General features: G+C 50.1%; 1 protein-coding gene and 1 pseudogene across 2 annotated transcripts; one reads left to right on the plus strand and one right to left on the minus strand.

Moving 5' to 3' along the window:
• Positions 1–986: 986 nt before the first annotated feature.
• On the minus strand, positions 987–8,711 carry OSR2 (odd-skipped related transciption factor 2). 2 transcript variants are annotated; one of them, XM_005655349.4, is made up of 4 exons: positions 8,324–8,711; positions 3,500–4,272; positions 2,348–2,447; positions 987–1,488 (listed from the first exon to the last, which is right to left on the minus strand). In XM_005655349.4, the coding sequence occupies exons 2-4, from the start codon at positions 4,153–4,155 to the stop codon at positions 1,414–1,416; spliced, it is 831 nt and encodes a 276-aa protein (XP_005655406.1). In that variant the 5' UTR covers positions 4,156–4,272; positions 8,324–8,711; the 3' UTR covers positions 987–1,413. The 2 variants fall into 2 exon arrangements, with proteins under 2 accessions (XP_005655406.1, XP_001928833.3); XM_001928798.7 differs by having other exon boundaries at positions 987–1,570.
• Positions 8,712–12,837: 4,126 nt separating this feature from the next.
• LOC146403767 (uncharacterized) lies at positions 12,838–14,855 on the plus strand (annotated as a pseudogene).
• The last annotated feature ends 3,165 nt before the right edge of the window (positions 14,856–18,020 follow it).

Here is an 18,020-nt window from a genome sequence, read left to right on the forward strand (position 1 = left end):
ACTGGGCCACTGGGCCACAGGTTCCTCTGATGTTGCCTCTTTAAGTGCAATTATTTCCCTTCCAGCCTCTGCAATTGTACTACCATTTTTGTCTGCATCCAAAGCCTTCCACTCAAATCCTACACAGGATTGTCATTCATTATACTAGAGTCATATTCCCCAGAAACCATTTAGGCAAGGATTGAAATGCCTCAGATGGTGATTACATATTTGCCATGAGCTCTATACACAGAATAACCTGTACCTCTGGCATTTTCCCAGGGACAAAAGGCCAACCAGTATGGAAACCTTGCTAGTGACCTCAGTTTGCTTTGCAGAGAAATCCGAACCTTCTAGAAGAAAAGCTCTCCACCCTTGGGAAAAAAATATTTTGTGCAAACATAGCTAAGTAGTTTCTCTTTTCTCCTCTTGCCCCCCAACTTTTGAAGGTCGTACCTGCCTGCATTCTTCTGCAGGAGGATTTTAGACTTTTCCCGCAAAGGTGGGGTAAAGTCTCTGTCTATAGAGCTAAATCATAATGTTCAAAGTCTAATGGTAGGAGAAGTTGCCCATCATAAACTACGACAATAGGTCAAGGACTTCTAAAAGTGAAGTGGTGAGAAGCTCTGGTTTTTTTCTTTCCCCTCATGCTTCTTCCCACCTTGTGCTTTTAAGCGGCTCAGCCACCGAAGTCGCTTGTTGATAATAGTGATTATTGTATTGCTTTTATCCGAAGTTATTAGAATAAACAAAAGGGTATAAAATCTCAGAGATACCAAGACTAATACCTTCAAAAAACCCCAAGGACAGTGCAGTTGACTGATGCCAAAGTGCCACAGCACAAAAGGGGAAAAGATGAAATTTCAGTGAGAGAATTGTGAAAAGTCTTATTTTTAAAACCTCGGGATAAAGACTTGCCTCCAGTATCGAATACTTAAGTGGCACGCCACTCTTCCAGGATCCAGAGGAAAAAACAGCAGTCCAATAGCAAGACACTTGTGCAGGAGTTGAAACAAACAAGAAAACGTTTTATTTTGAAAATACAGTCTTCGAAGAAAAATTTGACTTCCATTTTCCATATCTAGGTGCATCCAACAAGATACAAAAAACGGACGAAACAGAACGAAACAGAGACCCACGACATTATGTACAGAGCTCTAAAATGAGCTGTGAATATCTACAAGAAACTAGCATATGTTCTTTGTGAAAGGATGTACTTGTGTGGCTTCCTAGAGTTCTCAGTCCTCGGGAAGATGAGTTAAGCCCCCGGAGCTGCAGGTGTGGCTGCAGCCAGGGAAGAGCTGGGGTCAGTGAAGGGTTGGGGGTGGGAGGCGAGGAGGAGAGGTGTCTGGGGAGGGGAGCGGCGGCGGCGGCGGCGGCGGCGGCCCGGGACAGATCCGGGGCTTCTCTAGAAGTCCTGCCGCGGGGTGTGAGTCAGGCTGTGCCGCCGCAGATCACAGTTTCGCCTGAACACTTTGCCGCACTGCTCGCAGCTGTAGGGCTTGATGTCTGTATGGGTGAGAAGGTGAGTTTTCAGATTACTTCTCTGATTAAAGGTTCTTCCACATGTGGGACATTTGTGTGGAGATTCCTGTTCAGATGTGAAGCAAGCAAAGGATTAATCCTTCACACCACCACGGCACCCTTCTCAAAAGTTTGTCTTATCATCGGCATCACAAGCGTTAACAGAACGCGCGCAAGACAACAAAGAGGAGACTTGCAGGAACAAATCTGTGCTCCTGATCCTCCAACCACGAAAACACACGCACAGGCACACACAGGGGCCCGATTACACTGATAACTGCCGGTGGCCACTGCGGTGGGCTTTGTGATTTCCAGCTCTTTACATTTCATCACTGTGTCACAGGCAGGAAAGGGGAAAAGGAAAATCTCTAATCCTCTCTTAAGGAACGACATTCTCCCGGGGAATAACGCTCCTCTTTGGTGGAAAATTAAACTATTCCTCAATGTTCTGAAAACGGCAAATTACGAGGCCCCTGGGAGAGAGCGAGTATGGGATTTCACTATGCCTCCATTATCAAAATTACCTTGATTTCCTCCCAAACACGAGAAGCTTTAAATGCAGGGCAGATCAGGTGAAAAAGATAATAATTCTAAAATTAGGATTTAGAATAATGAGAGTGGCCTGTTTTTTTTTTTTTAAAGAAAAACACATAAATGTTTGGTGTTAAATAAAATTAATTTCATGGATGGACAAAGTCAAGAGCACGGCTTTCCCCACCTAGAAAGCTAATCTAAATAGAGCCTTTTATGAGAAAGACCCTGCCATTGAACACTTTTGCAGAGCAAAAATGATAAAACAGAACCAACCTCTGTTTTTAAATAAGAAAAAAAAAAAAAAACTTACCTGCATATGTAAAGTTTTGTGAACTGCTAGAGTTCTAGACTGACAAAATCCTTTCCCACACTCCTGACATTTGAAGGGTTTTTCTTTGGAATGGATATACCTGAAAATCAATATAAGGTTTCACTGAAATGGCTTTACCACTGTCATGAGGGTTTTCTTTTGGCAATTACTTTAAACGAAGTCGTGAGAAAAAAAAAAAGAAAGAAACAGGATTTCCATTATTTATGTTTTTACATTTTTCCCCCTCTGTGTAATTCTGTTTATGGTTAACCTCAACTAACAGACTCTTCAAAACATTCACCGGACACCGGCTTTATCTACACTTGATCGCCCTCTCTGGCGTATTCTGGAGCTCGAAATCCTGCGGAATGAGCTCTTCTTGGCTACCACGGTTTTCTCTGGGATTTGAACCAGTCAAATCCAGGATGTAAGGCTAGGGGGAGTTTAGGGGTCCTGATTTTATCGAACCCCTCAAAAGCCACAGAGGATCAGCTTGGGGGAACAACCGCAAGTAAAAGTCGGGGAGAAGATGCCCTCTGCTTTCCCCTGGGAAGTGCTTACTGGATGAAAACACATTATTATAGTATTTCTTCAATTGCCTTTTATTAATTCAGAGTTGAAGGTGTGACGGGAATGTGGGGAGCTATTTCTTAATTCAGTGATCTCAAGACCCCTGAAAATAAGTTGGAAAGAGAGGTCTCTGTGGCGGGCTCTGGGGTGCAGCTGGAGGCGAGTCAGGGAAGGGAGGGAACCCAGAGAAGGTGGCCAAGTAGATTTCCAGAAATAGTCCTATGGCAGCCAGGACCGGCACCTACCACGAACGTCTTTGAGGTCCCGTGGCTCTACCGGCCCCACCCTCTAAGGCCGATCTGGTGGAAACTGGAAGACTGACCCCAGGATCAAGGCCAACTCAATAGCTTTTAACTACTTAAGAATGGGGATGGACCTCCAGCCTCCAAAACGATAATGCAGCAGGAGTCTGCTAAGGAAAAGGTAACTGGTAGGGGTTGGTTGCAGCTGGCTGGGGAAGGCTTCTGGGAATATATTCTAGGTCAGAGGGGATTTTAGTGACACTTGGAATGTCTATCAGGACTCCATATTCTGGATTAAAGTGCCCTTCCCTCCCCAGGCCAACCTCCTTCCCCACCTTACCTGTGATCCCGCAAATGATCTTGCCTCCGGAAAGCCTTATGGCATATGTCACACGTGTATGGCCTCTCATCCGTGTGGGTCCTCTCGTGGATGAGCAAATTGTAGGATTTGGTAAAGTGTCTGCCGCAAAACTTGCAGATAAACTCTTTTTTCGTTTTGGAGGGCAACCTCCCTCGGGAGGGCTTTCTGTCCGGAGTCAATTTACTGAGGCCCGAGATGGGGCTACCCAGCCCCGGGCTCAGCTTGGTCAGGTCTCCTATCTTAGGGGGGTCCTCTTGCGTAGCGGCCACAGCCAAGTTGGCGAAGTCAAACCGAGGCCGGTCTTTGTGCAGAGCTGGGAGGACGTGGGCAATGGCTCCCTGCTTGGGGTGGAAGAGGTGGGTGGTAAAGGGCAGAGCCGGGAAGGGGAAGCGCGCGTCCACGAGGCCCTGCGCCGCCGCCATCTCGGTGATGGTGGAGCGGGTGATCTCGTGCATGTTGGGGTACCCCAGGGTCCAGTGGTTCATGTGCATGGTCTGCACGGCGCTGAGACCGTACAGGCCCTGCAGGTGGTCCACCGCAGCGGGGAAGGTGTTCACGGCCTGCAGGAAGGAGTAATTGGTGAGCTGCAGCGATGGGTGGAGCGGGATGGGCGCCGGCAGGGCCTTGCTCCCCATTTTCCGGGGTGTTGGGGGCCGGAGGTAGCCACCTCTCTTTTCCAGGATTCAGAAGCGGCGGGCGTGGGGCTCCGGTGAAAACCCAGAAGGACAACAGCACAGCACGCAGAGAAAACCCTAAAAATGGCAGGGAGAGAGAGGGAAAGTCGTGACTATTATCCAAGGCTGCTCTGTCGGCCCTTTGACGCAACGTAAGTTACCGCACTTTCCAAGTCCTCCTCCCCACCCTACTCCAGGGCCCCCTAAAAGGGTGATGAGAGAACCTCGGAGTGCCTGCCCAGCGACTCTGCACCTAGCTGGAGCTCAGCCCCGGGGCCAGGGTGTCAGGTGGGACAGAAGTGGTCCCCCAGCGAGCAGGGCACCCGTGGGAAGATCTGATACCAGACACGCACTGATTCCAGGAACCAAAGACCCGGGCCAGGGGAGGAAAAAAGGTGGGCAGAGTCTCCAGCAGTCCAGCCCACCCACCTCCTACCCCGTCGGGCGAAGCCTGGTCATCCGTGGCACCCCTGCTACGCCAACACCCACAGGCCCGGGCTGAGCCTGTTGCCGCTGGGCCGCCGAGCTCCCGGGAGGAACGATGGCTTGTGAGTTGCACCCGGCTCGAGGGCCCGGCTAAGCCAGGCGGCTCCTAACGCTGCGCTAGGGCCGGGCAGCCTCGGTTCATGCACTCAGCCCGACCGCACTGGGGGTACCGGAGCGCAGCCGAGAGCGCTTTGCGCTCCAGGGGCTGCAGGGTTCTCGGAGGGGCCCCGCCTCGCCCGGCGCTGACCTCAGAGGTTTTCTTTTTCCTTCCTCTGCCTCAGTCCCATTTATCAGCGGTGACGGGCCACAGGGAAGAAAAGTGACACCTCGGGACCTGGTGGGGCCTGGAGTCGTCCCCTCCTCCTTCCCCGGGGCCATCTCCTCCCACCCCACCCCCCACTGAGATCCTTTCCAGAAGGTTCAGACCCAGTGGGGGGCGGTTGGAGAAGTCCCTGAGGCCGGAGACCCTTCTCCCAAACCGAGTGCTTCTCGACCTGGCACCAGCGGTTGCGCATACACCCGGCGGCCCCAGGAAAAGAGAGAGGAGAGAGGGCTCCCTGGGGAGGAAAAGGGAAGACGCAGCAGGGGAGCCACAACAGACTGGGCACGGTGGGGCTCTGCTGGCCCGGAGGGAGCTTGTTTGCTGGCCTGGAGGGAGCTTGTTTACCGGCCTGGAATTGAGTGCGACGTTGCTCCTGCCGCTGGGAAGCCCGCCCCGGCTCTGCGGCCTGGGCCTAAGCAGGCAGGGCTCAGGCACTTGCTTCTCCCTGCGCCCCCAATGGCAACGGGAAGGTCTGCTTTCAGAGCCAGTTCCCTGGGGGAAACCTCACCTGCTTTCAGGGTAGGCCCACCTTCGCCCACTGCCAGCCCCTTCTGGGCAGCGAGTTCTGCCAGCTTGGCGGGCCTGGGCCTGGCCTCCGAACATGGCTCCCCAGGTGCGGGACTCGCAGCTAAGCGCTTTCCCGGGAGAGGGGCAGGCAGGCCTATCGGAGCCATCAACAGTTACGCCTGGCTTCTGAACCCAGCAGGAAGGGGGGAGAGTTTGTCTAGACATCCCTCTACACCAGCCCTTTCTGGGCCTGAAACTTTCTTCTCTAGTGTGTTGTGAAGTGCTGCCTATGGCTCTATCGGAGCGCAGGCTTAGGGGGCTGCGCTAATGACACAGCGCTCTGCCAAGGCAGAATCTGGCTGCCTCCGTGAGGCCCACACCTTCCCTCCCTCCTCCTCTGTTTGGACCGGCTCGGAGACAGGGATTTATTAATGAACCGCTTCTGCCTGGTGGTATGCGGTGTGGGAATTGAGGCTGGGAGTTAATGAGAGGTGTGTAACAGTCAGAGGGTCTCAGTCAGACCATTCAACCGAAACTGTAAACCTCCATTAGTAATACAATTTCCCACCACAAATCACAATTCATTTTTGTTCAGGGGCAACCCTCAAACCCTCTCCTAGAGAGGCAGGAAAAGAGGATTCTACTAATAACATCCCTGATAGAATCTATCCAATTATTTCCTCTCCATGAAACATAATAAATTCACCTTTATTTCCTTCTTTCTGCATAAGGAGGATTTTTCTAGAGATTCAAATCATTATTTTTTTTCTCCGAGTGTTAAAAAGCCACTTCCCCCATGGAGAGGAAACCAAAATTATTATTTGGGTGTTTTCCCAGACTAGATTTCTTAGAAGTAAATACAGGAGGCAAAGTGCAATTCCCACCACATTCCCCGTGTATGTGTGTATGTACGTGTATGTAGGTGCCTGTGTGTGAGTGTGTGTGGTGGTTGTCGGTTGAAGGACTATCATGACTTGTGATTTTGATTCCAAGTGTACAAAGTGAACTCTGCCATAGAGGTTACATGTTAATTCTCCCAGCAGAAACTTGAATGCCATCTTCCTTCCCTTTTCATCAAATAGTTTATAACACAAAGATTAAGGCCTCTATTAGACTTCAGCTTCATGGTGGGACAAAAGTGCTATTTCATAGTATTATTCATTTTAATCTGCAGGACAAGTAGTGTCTTTATAGAAGAGCAAACTCTTCACAAACAGAACAACCTTAAATGTCCACCAACCTTTTTTTTTTTTTGCCATGAATAATTAGGGAGTTTACATTTCCACTCTCCTGCTGACTAGCTGGAAATATATGTCAAAGATATTTTAAGTCAATGCAGAGCTTTAAAGTACTTTCGTTTTGTCTAGAGCTGAGCATGTAGTTCTCACACTCTGTTTCAGGCAATAACAGTCTTCATCTGCTGTCACTTCTCCACCATCCCGTTTTGGACCATTGGTTACTTTTAATTTTGCAAGGAAAGAAACCTAAACCAATGAAAAGACATAAATATTTTGGTGGAACTTAGACTAGTTTCCTTTCATCAGTCTTCTTCACAGGAATTTCCAGACATGGTCAGAAGTTTTGTAAAATTTAGTTCACTGGCTGTCAACAAGTGAGAGGTGTACATACTAATTTCAGTTCAGTGAAGCTTTCAAAACACTGGCGACAGAAAGGTAGTGGTAATTTGATAAGAAGTCTCGCTGTTTGGTAATGTGTTATTACACCGAATTATCTAAAAATAATATACGGTCAGAGGTCATCTGCTAAAACCTGTGTGTTGGAGTCTGAGAGAAATGACTGATGGATCCACAGGCTCACTGAACTTCAGCTCAAGCCACAACAGATGTTTACAAAATCAGAGAGCTAGACTCCAATTGGATCTAAGGAGGTCATTTTTTAAAAAATTAAATTAAAATGGACAGACTAGATCAGGTGAACAGAGAGAAACAGCTTCGAAGTTCCTGCCCCTTCGCTGCGCCTCTGCCTTCCCAAGGAGTTAATTAAATTAAGATGCCTTCCGCATAATCTGGGTTCTGTTTCTCTCTGCTCCCTCGCTCCCCCCTGCGTGAGTAATTTTCTTGTTCTGCTCAGGACTGCAGTTTGTTTAACAGAGAAAGTGGCTGTCTGTTTCGCCCTGGGAAACGCCAGTCCTCTTTTGTTCCCTCCTAACAGGTAGAAAGACAGAGCCAGCGCTCCCTCCAACAAACACCTTTTTCCCCCCTTCTTCCTACAAAGGCAACTCTTTTCTCTGTTGCCATGTCTCAAGAATCCAAGCGTTTAAACCCCAGGGGAATTTGCCTTCTGTCCCCTTCTCCAGGGCTGGAGGGATGAGAGGAAAATCAAAAGGCCAATACGAGGTTAGAGAATTACCTAGGATTCAACTACTACTTTCCTCTTGAAACGCTCTGGCTAGGCAGACACTCTATGTCCCGGCCGGTCCGCGCTGCCGCGGCCGCCTCGGGACGGGAGGACCAGGAATCCCACAGTAGGGTTAGGAAAAATATGAGGTTGTGGCGTTTTATCTCAACGTACGTAGATCAGCTTTTATAAGAAGCCTTCCTGAATGCTTAGATTAAATGTCACACGCACCCTAAAAACAGCTCACGAAAGCGTGTGTGGCGTGTTAGCTGGGAGCGGCGTGCCTGGGATCCGATAAAGTGAAAAATACAACGCCCTGGAGTGCATGCATACGATTTCTTTTCAAAACGTCTGAACTCGCGGCACACCAGACCGAGAATCTGAGCGCCCCCTTACACCCCCTGCAGCTTCCCTCCTTTAGGGCAGCTGCAGCCGGTTCCCAGAACAGACACTCACCTCTAGCAGAAAGGTCCGCCTGGGGAGCACCACTCAGACCTGGTCCAGAGAGTGAGGCACACAGCTTGGAAAGGTCATTGGGTCCACGCCTGACAAACTTCTTTTTCCGCGCGGAGTCCAGGGAGCTGCGGACATGATCTGGAGGACGACGAGCAGCTCAAACCAGAGCGGATCCTCTGAGTCGCCTTGGTCAGAGTCTGTAGACGCAGAATGTGTAAAGACCCGGGGTGGTTGGAGTTCGCACTTAGCGCTAGCCCAGAACCTCGCGCCTCTGCGATCCTCTCGCCGCCGACTCCGGGTAAGGTCGGAGCCTGCAGCCTCGCAGGGCCATCACCCTCCAGCAGCGAGCGTACGGAGCTCTGTCCCCGCCCGCGTCCCTCCCCAAGCTGCTCGCGGCGGGCTGAGTCGGGCTTTAGTAGCGGCCCCGCCTCCCCTTCGGGCGGGCGTCCCGCAGCCGCGCCGGGCCCCCTGCGCCCAGGCTCCGCCTCCGCGCCGGGCGCCCGCTAATGGTCCACTCTGTTTACTTGTGTTTGGATAGCAACTGAATCTTAAAGGCACAGACAGGTTTGCTCGAGGTTTCCCTGTTACATGGCCAAGGTGACTCAGTTCAAAGCTCACACACAAACACAACGCCCACCCTCTTCCTTCTCGGTGCCACTTTTCCTAATAATGTTGGAAACAGAACAACTGGCCTTCTGCCTCCCAAAGACCCCGCAGAGAAGCCCAAAGTGCATTTTGCAGTTTTACTTGGCGCGCTCGCCGCGTTAATTTCCACGTCTAATCACGTTTAACATAACCATCTTCTTCGTAGGTAAAAATCAATCACTTCTAGATTGTATTCGCCAGCATACATCACCCTTCCCCTAATTTTAAATACAGTTGTGTACATACTTTTGGTCAATTACGACTGTATGTATAGTCTGCTTTCGTCTGTTGTTTTCAAAACGAAGTTTGTTTATAGAGGTGACAATTGACTAATTTCGTAATTACTGCAAAGACAATGTAGAATATCCCAGGAGAATTTTTTTCCCAATATTTAAGCTTTAATCAGCCAATGTACATTTCACAAGCAGTTAGCTAACTTGGTTAAAGGGGTGGGCATCTGCAACCCATTGACAAACAATAAAGAATTCATCTGGAATAGGGGAAAAGCAATCATTTAAAAATATTTAGGAAAATACTATTCTAGCTTTTCAAACGTGTGCATCTCCATTCCTAGCAAAGACAGGGTTCATTGTTCATTCGCCAGGAAACTTAATCGAATTTGAAGTGTAGTGATACATTTTTCAGGTTCTTCTAAAGGTTCGGTCCCGTGTGAGTGTAACTGCAGAACGCACTTCAGCTACTCTGGAAATAGGGGGACCAAGTGACAGAAAGAGGATGACATACTCTCATCTTAAAAAGCCTGTGTCCAGATGAGATCTTCGTGAGCAGCACTGAGTAAAATGCCCTTCGTCCCAGACGAGTTCTCCAAAGGCGGTTTGCGTTAGCCCCCTGCAAGTCTGAGCTTGGAGGGGCGCAGGTCTTCGAGCCAAGCGGATGTACACAGTTCAGAGGTGGTCCGCCAGAATATGGTTTTGGATGTGCTGCTCCTAAGCACAATTAAAATAATCTCAATCGTGCGGGGAAGGGGACAAATATAAGCAGAAGCCTAAAAAACTGCCAAAAGGTCAAACAGTGACTGGGAAGCCAGGCAGAAGCTACAGGATATTATTTTATTAAGATAAAATCCCTTCCATTTTATTTATGCAGAGGTGGATAGAATTTTTCGTTCCTTTGGTAAAACATAATTCAGAGATAGCAGATCTTTTTTTTTTTTTCTTTCCAATTTCAAATTTGCTAAGGTTAAAAACTGAGGTTGGAACGGAGACCCGAGCGTTGAATATCCTTCAGTATTTAACTGCTTCAAAATAGATTTGAGGAACAGTGCGGAAGAAGCGGAATGCCTGAGTTCAGGACTTTAAAAAAAAAAAAAAAAAGTTTTTCCCTAATGGATTCTATAGGGGTGCTTTCATTTTAGCGCTCAGTCCTGAGCCCTAGCTATGGGGATGCCTGTGGTCCCTTCTCTCTAACCGCCTCATTCCTTCCGCAGCTTTTCTCAATTTGGAAGATTTGGAGGGAACTTTCTCTTCTTTCAGACCCCCAGGACAAGACTCCCGGGGTGGTGTTCCACGCTTCATATTTCCTTGTCTGTAAGTAGAGGTAACCCCCCAGAGGTAGGCTTCACACCTTCCCACAGAGTGTGACTGTGAGTGTGTGTGTGTGTGTGCGCGCGCGCGCGCGCGCGGAACTCCCTGCTTTTATCCCGGGCTGAAAAGAATTTCCAAATAACCACGAGCTGCGCCCTCTTTCCGCAAATCTCCTGAACCCAGGTTTTTCCTTAAACGTGTTTACTTCGCCCACCCCAGCCTCCGAAGTTCCACAATGGAGTCTGGGCCATGCTGGCCCAAGCGCTGCAGCCACTTTAAGGTAGGGAGGAGTTGGCGAGCTTTCCGGGTAGTGGGAGAAACCTCGTGGCGGGGTAGCGCCTCAGCAGCCTCCAGGCCTGGCCACCACGATGGGCAGGTGCGCGCCTCACGCGGAAAGCGAGCCGGAGGAGGCTGAACGCTGCGCCGCACCACTCTCAGGGCTCTCTCGGGCCACCTCTGCGCCCACCTGGGGCCCAGTCCTTGAGTCTCAACTCCGTGATCAGGGCAAGCCCCCTGGCCCCGCACGCTCCGTGGCGCACGCTCCGTGGGGACCTACCCAGAAGCAGCCTCCTCCGCCGGACTCTCCGGGCGACCTCGCAGGGCAAGGAAGATAGGCCCGCGGCGAGTTGTGGGGTAACCAGTGCGCGGAGCGTAGAGTCCCGGAGCCTACCGCAGCCCAGCTGCGCGCAGGGGGCTGCGTCTCTGCGCCGCCGCCCCACTTCCCCTGCGCCCTCCTGGAGCTGCACTGCGCATTTAGTCCGACGTTTCCGCCGACTGGTCAGCTGCTGTCCTCACGGCTCTGGGCTTTCGACACCAAGGACGCTTCCAGGGAAATGGCTAACAGACTGACGAGGGGAGCGCAAACAGTTGCAGCCCTAACCCGAACTGCCCCCGGAGGACCGAATGCTGGCTGGAGAGAGGAGCGCGGAGGAGTGGAAGGAGGAGGGGGCCCCTTCATTCCTCCTTCTCCCTCCTCCTCCCCCGACCAGCCCACCCAGGTAGCTCTGCCTGTTAAGCAGCGAACAGGTGTCAGACACACACTTCCCTGGGGTTGACCCCGAGCCTCTCCCACTGTGACCTACGCACTGAGGACATGCTAAAAACTTTTGCCCTGAATGAGACATGTTATGGATATCCCATCTTTTTCTCAGAGTCTCAGCTGCCATTACTTCTAAGGACTCGCCTCCTTTCTCTCCCGCTTTCCCTGCCTCTACTGGGCGGGGACCTTTTGCATTTGAACTTCCCGCACTGTTTGCCGCTTTTCGCTAGAGCCTCGCGGAATTGGGAGCCCAGCTCTCTCCGGACGAGTGCTCTCCAGTTCCCGAGTTGTGAGGAAGATCGCAAAAACTTAGAGGAGGGGTGCGGGCACTGGTCTCAGAAATGAGGGTATAGAAGCAGGAAACTAAGAATTTTATCTTTTAAAAAGTATGTTCAAAACCGCGCTTTACTAAGCGCGGGGGTCGGAAAGCGCGGCCGCGGGCGGGAGCTCAGCGGCCCGCGGGAAGAGCCGCAGCGCCCCCTGGAGGCACGAGCCAAGCACTACGTGGCGCGGGCGCCGGGGGCGGTCACTCAGGCGGCTGGCTCCGGGTATGAATGTCTGGCTGCCAACGGCACTGCCGGCGGCTGGGTTCCTTTCACCTCGACCTGGGCCCCTTGGCTGCGGTGGCAGAATCGTGTGCACGGCAGGGGCTTGTTGTCAGAGCCAGTAACCCGCTCTACCCCACCGCTGGGGCCTTTGTGAGCGTCCCTCGTCCTCTCCTGGGCAGTTTTTCTAAGACAGATTTTCGGACTCATGCCCAGGGCGGCTCCGACTTCCTCGGGGCAGGGGAAAGACACTAGTTCTGACCCTAGCTTAGGGGATCGCGGCGGTATGGTGCTGATCAGATTCTAGCAGATTCCAAGGCCTCGGATGTGGCCCCTTTGGGAGAGGCAAGAGAGCTTTCTCAGAGGACCTCATTTGGAAAGGCTCTCGCACTCCCTACGACTTTCCACTTATCTCACCCAGCATTTGAAGCCCTGTGGGGAATGGATTCCCTGGGTGGGCTGTGCTCTCCTTAAACCTGAGAGCGGGAACACGCGCGCCGCGAGGAGAGCGAGTACCGCGGGAGCCGTCCCAGGCCTGGGAGCCTGAGGACCACCCGTCTCCAGCCGTCCGATCCCGGGACCCAGCCAGCTCCAGAGTAGGGACGGGCCGTAGAGCCTCCGGGGCCTGAGGCCGGCCGAGCCTCCTGGGCTCTTCCTCGCGGGCGGTGGGAGGGGGTGGGGAAGGAGAGCGTGTTGGGCCCAGTGGCGCCTTGCCTGTGCCTGTGCCTCTCGGCCAGCTTCATGCCGAAGGAGGCTTCGGCGGGCGCCCTTCTTGCTACCTGGTTATGCGGCACCGAGTAGCCGGAAAAGAGGAGCTACCTGTGGAGGTTGAAAAACCCAGTTAGAGGGTTAGCTAAGAGGCCAAAGCCAGGCTGGGCACGCTTGCGAGCAGACCTTCCCGTGAGCCCTGGTCCGGTCGGAGTTTGCTTTCCCGGGGGAGGTCGTCGGCCGCCCCTGCAGCAAGGCCAACTGCACAGGCCGCCGGCTATCCGTCAGCCCCTCGTGAGCATGAGGTTGGTCCCGCGCCTTCACGCCGCCCGGGATCACAAGGGGTTTCTGGGTCGAGGCTGCAGCAGCCGCGGCCGAGCTCCGGCACATGCTGGGCTCGGGCTCCCAGGATGCGCGGGAACACAACGCGCTTTCGCCTCCAGAACCTTCAGGACACGGACCTATCGCGGTTTGCCTCGCCAGAGAGAGCCGGGTCAATCCCTATGCTCCCGGGTCAAAGGACAGCTTCCAATTCAGGGTGTTTCCTAACGGAGCCCAAAGGTGTCCGTGACCGGGAAGACCGGGTTTACAAATTTCTGCAGCCGAAGGCAAGACCCAGGCGCCACTCAACGGTGAGACCCCCTTGCTGATGGCGCCCCTCTGGGGGAGCTTCACCCAGGCAGCGTGGGACTGACCCAGCCCTTGCGCTCCAAAAGATTATCTTCAGAAAAGACTAGGGCAGAGTCTGCAAATCTATTTTGATTGGCTTTTCACTTAAAAAAAAAAAAAAAAAGCTACTTGCGAACTCTTAACCACTGGGAAAATTCTAACGAAAATATTGATTTTCAATAGGCTCCCTTTCCTCCGCAGCTGTGCGCTGGCCGGAGCTGAGCAGCTCTGCTCTCTGTTTTCTGGGATCTGTTTTAAAGATGCTGGACCTTGGATTGCCTTGAGGTTTGCATTTATAGCTGCAGAAGTTCGTTGTCTGGGGCTCTGGCATCGGTCCAGAGTTAGCCAACAGTCGTATTAAAGTGTGGTCCAATAGCATCAGCTCCTTCTGGAACTTGTTAGAAATGCAGATTCCCTGGCCCCACTTACTGAGTCAGACCCTCTAGGAGTGGGGACCGGCAATGTTTTCGAACAAGCTCTTCAGGTGACTCTGATGCACGCTGAAGTTTGAGAACTACTGACCTAGATCAAATTGACTTTTAGGGGGCAGTCGCGATTTGGCTTTCTGGCTCTCTCCCTCCCTCCTATCTTACTTTTCTCCCTCCTTCCCTTCCTTTTCCTTCTCACCAGAGACTGCCCTCGCATATATCTGGCCTAGGACAGGTAATTCATTCATTAGCTCATTCATCCCCTCACTCTCTCAGTCCTCTGACTTTTCTTTGGAGGCACCTCTCAAGTCCTTGGAAAGGTGCTGAGGATTCCGAGGTGAACTAGGCTTGTCCCCTCCCTTCAAAAAGTCATATGAAGAAGAGCAAAGGAGAGAAAGCAGAATGAATGCCTTCACCTTTCTTAGGGTTTTGTTGTTGTTGTTCTTATAATCTAATACTAGATTTGATCTGATTTCAGGGAATGTCCCTGTTGGGACAGAACAGGAGCACTGCACCCATTTTTAAAGTTTTTGACCTTTTGGGACCCTCAACTCCCTTCTTTGCCCAGGTTGATGTTATTCTTTTCCTATATTCATTCACATCCTGGGGCTTCTGGGTGTCTGCTGCATACACTTCCACATACCTAGACATATGTTGCCCATGCCTTACCTGCCCACCCTGCACTGGATCAAAGTGCTTGGCTTCTGGAGTGTGGGAATGCCACAATTGGGAAATGTGTTTGGACCTGGGCTCAAAGCCCTTGTATTTCCCTGAAGCTGTATAGGAAGGTCTTAGGACAGCTGGCACTGACACTCATGTTTGCTCAAAGGACTTTGATCTTGCATCTTGCTGCCCCGAAAAGATCAGGTTCCTGAAGTTAGGTGTCCCTGAACGTTGACACTGCAGATGTGTCACCCTAAGATTGGGTCAGATCCCCTTGCATTTCACTTGACAGTGCACAATCTGTTGTTCCCCCTCACAGGGTATCTAAAACTCCAAATGAAACTCACACTTTCTAGTTTTCTTGTACCAAATCAGACTCCCTTAAGCTTTCGCTTTGCTCTTTCTCTCTAGAACCTTCCTTGAACTTCAGTCCCCAGCCCAGCAAAGAGCCACCTCCCCTGAAAATCTCCCACCAAGAGATGTTCTGGTTGTAGGACTGAGAACTGTGGAAGGCACACTTTGCCTTCCGGGCAGTGGCAAGTCCCTCAAAAATCAGGACTAACTGGAAGCTTCTTGTCTATTTTCAGACTGAGAAGAAGGTTTTCATTTTAGTGAGCCAGTGTAGGGAAGCCACTGAAAACGCACACAAAGAAAAATGAATTTTCCTATTGCCCTAAACGTAAATTGTCTAAAACTACTCAGCTCCACTTTGACAAAGAATTGCTACTTTAATATGACCTTTTCTTATGGGGATTTTCAAAATATAAAATGCATAATGGTCAGGAACATGATAATCTCTTTACAACCTGCGATCATGTTTCTTAACAGGATTTTGCTTTCCAGTGCAGATGGTTTGACATAGTAACATTCAAAGCAGCCAGCACTTAGGAAATGCCAAGGCCAGTATTTGAATGCAGATACAAGTTTTAACAAAGGAAAATGTATATCCCTGTAGCTGTTTGCCTGTGACTATTCCCCAGAAGATTAATACATTATTCTTGAATCTAATCCAAGTCAGCAAACTCTCTAAAAAGTCTGTGAGGTGCCAACTCATAAGGCACCCAGGATTCCTTGTCACCAAATATTTTTGAGTGTCTACTATGTACCAGGTACCAGACAATTGTGTTATTGTTTGCGGCCTTGAACTTTCATCCTGACTTGGGGTGGGGGCAAGGGCGAGGAAGGTGGGATTTTAAGGTTGGTTTCCTCTGTTTTTGTTAAATTGTTAAAGTATTTGTACTTAATAGCAATCTTTAAAACATTTATTGAACTCTCTCTTACATTTTTAAGTCATTTTTACAAGTCAAGGAGAGAAAGTCAGTGTTTGAGCCAGCTCATTTATTGGAATATGAATGCCAGCACAGGCTTAACTTTTGGCTTTCCAACTGGAAGACCTTAATATCATGACAACATTTTACAATAATGTTATTTCCATCATGCCAGGTGATAATTTAGCTGTAGATTCCTTATGATTGGTGACCAAAGCTCACTCAAGCCTGTTTTCATCTCCTGACCCTGTATGGAGCCACAGAAAGGAAAACACCCTTCTTCCTTCCTCTGGCATCCCTTGCTGGAGGGAGAGGTCCAAGAAGTGGCAGACAGCGAGGCTGGCCCTGTCCTCATTGTTCCTTGGGAGAACCTGGAGCAGGACCAGCTCAGATCCAGTTTGCTTCAGAGAATCCAGGTCTTACAAGAAGTGATGAGCTCCTTTATCTTTGCCTCTAAGCTCAAAGCACAGATGACTTCAAAGTCTCTGGAGCTGTACCAGTTTACGTCAGGGAGGTCTATTGAAGACGCTGAGAGGCCCCTTGTACTTTTACCCGCGCACTGTATCACAGCGCCTGGTCACATTGCATGTCTTAGCCACATGCTCCGTTTTACAGTGCCTAACCCCTCTTCCTCTACACCCTCCCCAGCCCATGCCCGGCAAGTGGGCCTGCCTCCAGGAATGGGACTGGGTGGATGCTATGATGTCAGGACACCAGGCACCCGCGTTTCTAACATGTTAGACCACGGTTGCCTTTTCCTTTCCCTGGAAAAGTACACAAAGTGCAAGTTGTCTCCCGGGCTGGGAGGCACACGGCCAAATGCCCTACGTGGTGGGCCCGCCCAGGCCCAGGAGAGTGTGGAGGAGAACACGAGTGTGTCATAGGGGTGTGTTCACCAGTCCTGCTCCCCTCTGTCTCATCTTTGACCACATTCTCTTGACAGGCCATATGGCCTGGGAGTGACCTGGAAGGTATTAAGAACATTGGCTTGTAGAACCCTTGCAGAGCGAGAGAGCAAGGGCAGAGGGGGATTTTAGACTTGTTAATTCATTTAACATGTGTTTATGGAGGATGTTTAATATGGTTAGCCCTGTGGTGGGTGCTGGGGATACAGGAATGGGTAAGGAGAGACAGACAAGCAAATAGGCAATTATGATATAGTATGAATTAGCCTGGATCCAAGGTACCTAGTGAATGGTTGATTATCTTGGGCCAGTCATGCCACTGGTTGGAGCCTCTGATTCTGAACCTACAAATTAAGAATATTTTGAGAGTTAAATGACATGAATGGATATCAATACGAAGTTACGATTCTTTCTTACTCATGAACGTAAACTGACCTTGTCAGCACAAGATTATTCCTGTCACTTCTCCAAGGCTTTGGAGAGAAAAGTGAGGGGAAGAAATCTGATCCAGTGTCTAGTATCTAGTGGTCAAGAGTATAAAAATTAAGTCACTGCAACAAGCATTTCTAGAAAAAAAGTCATCTGCCTTGACCATAAGACTTTTATTGACTTATTTTATTTTATTTTATTTTATTTTATTTTTTGTCTTTTGTCTTTTTAGGGCCACGCCCAAGGCATATGGAAGTTCCTAGGCTAGGGGTCTAATCTGAGCTACTGCTGCTGGCCTATGCCACAGGCACAGCAATGCTAGATCTGAGCCACATCTGCAACGTACGTACACCACAGCTCACAGCAACACTGATCCTTAACCCACTGAGTGAGGCCAGGGGTCAAACCCGCAACCTCATGGTCAGATTTGCTTCTGCTGCGCCACGATGGGAACTCTAAGACTTTTATTTTTACCGTTGATACTAAGAAATAGAAATACAGTACTGTGCATGACATTTTGGGGTACTCTGTTGTTTTATTTATTGCAGTTTAGAGAATACATGGAGTAGATCTGTGATGAATAGATTTTTTTTTTTTTAGGCTTCAAAGCTATTATTATTTTGGATGGTACTCTTTAATGAAACCATGATGCAATTAATTTTGGGATGTCATTGATATCTCATGAGGTCCTAAGAGGAAGAAAACTGTATCAGTTAGAACACAGTTGAGCTGTATCAGAAAATCCCAAATAATATGGGCTTAAACCACAGAGAAGTTATTTTCTCTCTCCCATAAGCATAGGCAAGCCAGAGTCAATATACTGTCTAGCTCCTTGATTATCAGGCATTTGGGCT

Source organism: Sus scrofa, chromosome 4 (genome assembly GCF_054392235.1).
Source record: "Sus scrofa isolate SSC_HxYL_T2T_F1_AM1 chromosome 4, Sscrofa_HxYL_maternal_Yorkshire_Landrace_v2.0, whole genome shotgun sequence".
NCBI classification, from domain to species: domain Eukaryota; kingdom Metazoa; phylum Chordata; class Mammalia; order Artiodactyla; family Suidae; genus Sus; species Sus scrofa.

Bases quoted from the DNA above. Each gene is read 5' to 3' on its own strand.
- OSR2 (XM_001928798.7), bottom strand. From the start codon at position 4,155: ATGGGGAGCAAGGCCCTGCCGGCGCCCATCCCGCTCCACCCATCGCTG. The intron at 2,448-3,499 runs GTAAGGTGGGGA...ATTGATTTTCAG, and splicing joins GATCATTTGCGGGATCACAG to GTATATCCATTCCAAAGAAA. The intron at 1,571-2,347 runs GTAAGTTTTTTT...ACATCTGAACAG, and splicing joins ACAAAACTTTACATATGCAG to GAATCTCCACACAAATGTCC.